Raw genomic sequence first — 6,301 nt, 5'->3', positions numbered from 1 at the left:
TAATGTTTGAGTGTGTTGGTTCAATCAGCATGTACAGATTTGGGAGTTTGTATTCCTAACAATGCAGAATTTGTGTTTGTGCCAGAGTCTAGTAACTGTTGGCAGCGTCGTAGAATGAAATTGAAAACAAAAATTTACTCAAACCATTCGAAGTAGAAGGAACAATGAAGCTTCTTCCCTCCTTCTCTAATGTTAGATTTGTGAATTACTGAATATGGATTTGTGAGTTCTTGGGAGTTTATTTATCTTTTCAGTCAATTTGCGGCAGTTTACTCTCGAGTCCTCCATGATCAGGTTTCCTTTTTGCACGTTCAATTTCTTTTCTTTTTTCTTTCTATTTTATCTCAGTTTGCGGCAGTTTAGTTCGAGTCATCCACGATCAGGTTTCTTTTTTGCATGTTTATTTTTTTATTTTTTTTGTTTCTCTTTTAATTGTTTTTTTTCCTTACAAAACTACCCTTAGTAATAATTTCTTTGCATTTCTTTTCAGTTAATGCATTTTTTGTTTCAGGGTTATTTTGGTCTAATTATTTGTTTTTGAAGTCTTGAGACACCAAACTTGACTTCTAGCTTTCTAATATTAGAGATAAGGAAAATACTAATTTAAATTAAATAGAAATATCTAATACAATAAAATTGACAACAAAAAAAATCAAAATTTGAATGGATAGAAAAAGAATGTAAAACCCACAGTGAAGAACACCCAAGAAAGGTGAGGAGACAGATCGATGTTCTCGCGTCTTAACTACTTGTGATAGTTTGATTCAATTGATACGAAATTTTGATGCACACACTACAATGAATCAAGCTACCAGTCTCTTAAATCTTCTTAGAACAAAACCCTAAATTCTAAATCTTCAATCTTGACTCCTAGATATCACTTTTTTTTAATACGATGCAAAATGAATGGTTGATGAGTTTGTGGTTGCAGAAATCTCAAACATGCTTGGCTCAATAGGGTTTTGCTATGGAGGTGGCAAAGTGATTTGAGTTGCTAGATTAGGACTAGGGTGCTTAAACTCAGCTATGGAGGTGGCAAAGTGATTGAGTTGCTAGGTTAGGACTAGGGTGCTTAAACTGAAAACAAAACCCTAAATTATTCTCAAAGCAAAACTTTTTCTGCCTGGTATCATGTTTTTTCGGCAAAGATGGTGTGAGATCAATAAAGGATTTTTTTTTTTTACACTGTATATTTCAAAGTTTGATTATTTCTTTTTCAATTTTATTATTATTTGATATTCTTTTTAATTTAAATTAGTGTTTTCCTTATTAGTTATAATCTACATCATCTTCCAAGTCATTTGATTTTCAAAAGCCTCCAACTTACTCTTAATCAAGACCGTTGGATCCTATAAGATCTAAAGGTTACAAAGAAGTGTCAAAATCTTTATCCCTTAATCATATCCCATATATATATAAGGGCGCTCACTCTAACCAATTAGTAGCTTTATATAGCACTGACCACATGTTTAGACCCACTCCACAACATTTCTTCAACATCAAAAACCGTTTAGTTTTTTAATATTTATTCATACATCATCTTTCAAAATTTTGTCTAAATAAAAAATTACTTTGTCATTCGATTATTACGGTGAAAGTTTCATTATTCTTTAGCAACACTGTATTATTCTATTTTTCGTTGTTGTAATTAGATAACGAGAAAACGTTGGGATCCTCACCTTGAATGGGATAACTTTATTTTTCATTACTATTTACAAGTAAGCCTACAATAATTTTGTTTCAATTCTGGCCATACTATAATAACTGTGCAAATAAAGACACATGCAAATCCCTACCTCCCCACAACATCAATTAAACTAAGTGTAAATTATCAAATTAATCCCTGAATTTTCACCATATGTTGGATGGAAGGACCAATTTTTCACATTCTTAAGGACGAAGTCACTATATATGGTGAAAGTTCATGAACCAATTTTATAATTTACTCATTAAATTAACGAAGAGCATTTTGGAGAAACTGTTCCGCTATGGCTTAAATCGACATGCTCACACGAAGCTTGGGCAATTCCATTGGCTAGAGGTCTTAGGTTTACGTCTTTTAACAAAATTTCTTGACATCCGAAACGCTTGCTGCAGTCAAATTTCACTGCCACTTTTGAAGCACTTGTGCCTTTCACATTCTCATATACCACATTGCTTATTTTCACAGCTGAATCCTGCATAAAATGATCGCTATTATAATGTGTACTACTACAGGCTTTGTTATTAGTACTTAGAAAAAAAATTCATTTTACATTTCTCAAAATGCATGTCGTCATAATATTTATGCATATCTTGAGTGAATGATGATCTTTTAACCTAAACTTTTCCGGCGTATAATAACTCATAAATTATGTTTTCACTGTTAGATAGTTTAATCGAATGTTGTGGATAAAATGTAAATGTAGACAGTGCATTACCTGTTCTTGGCACGGTGAATCCTGATCGCAATAGTGTTGGTCTATGATAATTGGATTGCTCACATTGGCCATCATAACATTTTTGTATCTGATGTTTGTTGCATTCCCAGACCCGCCCTATTTATCAAACAAAATTGACCAATATGTGTCATTTGATTTATACACATGTACATGAAATAAAACGAAAACCCTTTTCTGTGTCAAAAAGTTAATTGACTGCATTGTATGTGTAATGTGTGTATGCATTCCCAGTCTTACACATATATAGTTGAAATGAAAATGAAGTCTTACCTGCCAAGTCTTTATTCTTAATCCGTTAGTGGTGCCAGTAATCTTGGCTCTAGAAACCACCACATCTGAAACCTCTGCTTGTGAATTTCCAGCTCCTAAGCTTCCAATGCTGCAATATGACATCACCAGAATAAGTATGAAATTAATTTGTGCATATAATCGAAAAATTAATATCATGTTTAATGTATCTGATGGAATATTACCTAATTCCATGACCTGGTCCGCAGGTTATATCCTCAGCTCGAACATTTTTTGACCCACTTACTATCGAAATACAGTCATCACCTTCAATTGATTAATAACATAAAAGAAAAACATAAGTAATATTAGTTTGGGTGGATTAATATTTCTTTCAAAATCCACAATTGGTGCTTTATAACAGTTTGAGATATTATGTTATTAGAACATCCTTAACTAATTTTTTTTGTGGGAATTAATTTAGACTACCGAATTCGAAGACATATTCAAAGGAGAGGTTACTTTACCATTTATAGTGTAAATTGACAGCATGAACGGAGCAAGAATTACTTTTTAGTGAGGCCAATTTTGAATGATGAAATTAAATTAATAATTTGATACCATACTATCAACTTATTGTCTAGCAACATAATTTTGGGTAACTAGTGTTTAGAACAGTAAAATTGTAAACCATTAGTTAATGGAAAAATTACATGGCTCGAAATGGTGAAAGTAAGAAAACTATAAAACGTGAGAGGGTATTTTAAATTGAGTGTTTTAAATGAGACTTTATTTATGAGTATACAGATAATTTATACTTTTATTTAGAGTATTTTTTTATGGTAAAAAGAGTTGACTGGGGACTGCTATTCCCAATGAGCCTATGTTGCCTCCGTCCATGCTTAGATTAGAATACTAATTCAAATATACATTCAAATAAGAGGTCACTTTACTAGTTATAGTGTAAATTGACAGTCTAATAAAATAAGAGTTTATATATACCTGTTCTAATGAGACAGTTGCTTATCCGAATATTTTGTGTTGCTGTGACGTGGATTCCATCTGTGTTTGGGCTATCGCCTGGTGCGGTCACTATGAGATTCGAAGCTTTTACATTCACACACGACTCAAAAGATAGATGCATTTGCTGGGCATTTCGGAACCTCACATTGTCTACTTCCAAAGTGTTGCAACCGAAGAAAGTCACGGCCTTTCATGAACAAGAACAAGAAAGGAAAAGAAAAAGAAGACAGCGAAATAGATTTCAGTATTTAATTAATGGAAACGAAAATTCAACACCCTAAGAGTGTTTCTCTTCTTGAAATATAATCTTTGTTAAATATAATCATTAGTACTTGGAAATAAATAGGTCCCAAAAACTTACATTTGGTGCGAGCGTGCAAGGCTGTAAGATAATGGAAGGTTCCACAAAAGAAAATAAAATATTGTTAGTCTTTGCATATAGAAATGGGTATTCAAAGTTTAAATTTAAAAAAATTCGTTAAAAAAATGATTTTTGACAAGTTTATTAAAAAAATTAACTAACACAAATGTCATTTGGAATCAGCATTAACAAACAAATAGGCGGTTCGTAATACTATTACCAATTACAAATAGTTCAATAACTAAAATATCTTATATTTTATTATTTGTCGCAAAAAAGATATTTATGCCTCGTGATTTTATAATAAGGACTTTTAAAGATGGTTGAATTTATTTTTAGGTTTTAAAATTTAGCTTGATTTTTGTTTTCAATTTTCAATTTTTTTAATTTTAAAATAAAAAATCGTTCCCAAATAATAAATTTTCAATTTTTTAAAATATAAAAACTAAAATGATTATGAACAACAATTGAATAAGAGCAAATAGTTACCAAAAGGGTTTCTAAGTCATGCACAACAAGTAATTGAATTAGTTTATGGTATAACTTACAAGGGATTCATTAACTTTGCATGAGTTTTGCCACCATTTCCTTCCATTGCCATTGATGGTGCCACCACCTTCAACTGTAAAGTTATTCAAATTTGTAAACAAAATCCAATGCCGTCTATCCGTGTAATCTGATCGTTTGGTAGAGGCTTTGATGGTTCCATAGATCTAGTAAAATGAATCCAATTAATAAGAGCAGATTAGGTTTTTTTCTGTAAAATCTAAATAGTAAACTACACAAGCAATGTTACGTATGTATGTACCAAAATTTCGATACAAATTTTGCTTCACTAGGTTTGAGATTCAGGTTGTACCACAATTTTTTATATTTGAAATTATATTACTTGGGAAGCAAATAACTAATAAAGGCACAAGACATAAGAATAACACATGTAAATCCTCTAACCCTTCTTCCTCTCTCTTGTCGTCCATCTCTCTTTTCTCTCTCTAAGATTTGGCCCACGAAACGTATATATTCTTTATGCTATTATTTTATATTCACTACCACCATCCAAATATATGATTCTAGCTGCGCCCCAAACATATATATTAGGTCGATTGTAGATGGATATATAGTTTGCATGTTATATATGTGCGAGTTTAATATGGTGTATGTGACTCACCTTGAGCGTGACATGAGATTTGCAAGGGCCGGAGAAATTCATTGGCTTCAGATGATAGACCCTATCCTTAGGAACCACAAGCTCAACACCTCTTTCAGAAGAACAAGCCTTCTCCCAAGCCTTCATAAATGCCTGTATAAAACACGTACAATTATAATTATCAAACCACAACCAGTTAACAACCCTCTTCTACTCATGATTAAAATCTCATACATGTTACTTATTAGAGAGATCATCAACAGTGTGATCCGTCATTAAAAGAAGAAAATAGAGAAATAATTTTCTTGAGAAGAGCTCGAGGCGTATTACGGCTACGGCTTTCCTCGTACAACTGCGTTACCTGGGTATCATCCCCTCCATCTCCTTTTGCTCCAAAACGATCCACATTTACTGTAAAATTATTTGCTGAAGTTGATTGAAGCCTTCTTGTTCGATGGTGACGATGAAGATCAAGTACAACTAGTGGGTTCCCTAGGTCGCTACTAAAAGAGAAGGGAAACGAAGCTAATATTATGAGAAGTACTGAGAGAAACTGGCTTTGTGAAAACATTGTAACTTTCACTTTTTGACACAGACACAATTGCATGTCCACAGTTCCAGACGTTCAAGACAGACGTTTGGATGATATATGTGTGGGATGTGATCATGAAGGCCTAATGCATATTTATAGAAGAGTAGTCAAAGCTTTATAGAGAGAGAGAAGGTAGGCACTTTGAGAATTAGAAGCAATGACTGCTGAGACTTAGAAAGAATCTTCACGAGTCAGAGAGGTATGGAGATTGAGCAGCAGGAGGTTGAGACGAAAGGATTTAGTTGGCAGGTAGCCGTCTCTGGTTTCATACAATTAGTTTTCTATCCACTAAAGAAACATATATATGACGAAATATGAATGGAATGGCCGAGTTTAGTTTGGTTACTGGTGCTGGTTTACCAACACGCGAGAAATTTTTATGTATTTTATATTCAATTTGGATTTTGAGAAATTTTAATTTTTTTTTATAAATTCAAGAGTATTCAATCAAGATTTTAAGTAATTCTCTAAGTCTAGGGGTATTCAATCCGGATTTTAAAAGAGATTAT

General features: G+C 32.7%; 1 protein-coding gene across 1 annotated transcript; it reads right to left on the bottom strand.

Moving 5' to 3' along the window:
• Positions 1–1,675: 1,675 nt before the first annotated feature.
• On the bottom strand, positions 1,676–5,881 carry LOC103438502 (polygalacturonase-like). Its single transcript, XM_008377040.4, has 9 exons — positions 5,562–5,881; positions 5,222–5,353; positions 4,602–4,766; positions 4,054–4,074; positions 3,672–3,879; positions 2,915–2,996; positions 2,712–2,820; positions 2,421–2,537; positions 1,676–2,177 (listed from the first exon to the last, which is right to left on the bottom strand). Exons 1-9 carry the CDS (start codon positions 5,805–5,807, stop codon positions 1,950–1,952), a joined length of 1,308 nt encoding a protein of 435 aa, XP_008375262.2. The 5' UTR covers positions 5,808–5,881; the 3' UTR covers positions 1,676–1,949.
• Positions 5,882–6,301: the final 420 nt, after the last annotated feature.

This window comes from Malus domestica, chromosome 07, assembly GCF_042453785.1.
Source record: "Malus domestica chromosome 07, GDT2T_hap1".
Classification (NCBI taxonomy): Eukaryota; Viridiplantae; Streptophyta; class Magnoliopsida; order Rosales; family Rosaceae; genus Malus; species Malus domestica.
Note: the sequence above shows the minus strand (reverse complement) of the source record. Positions and strands in the feature narration are given on the sequence as shown.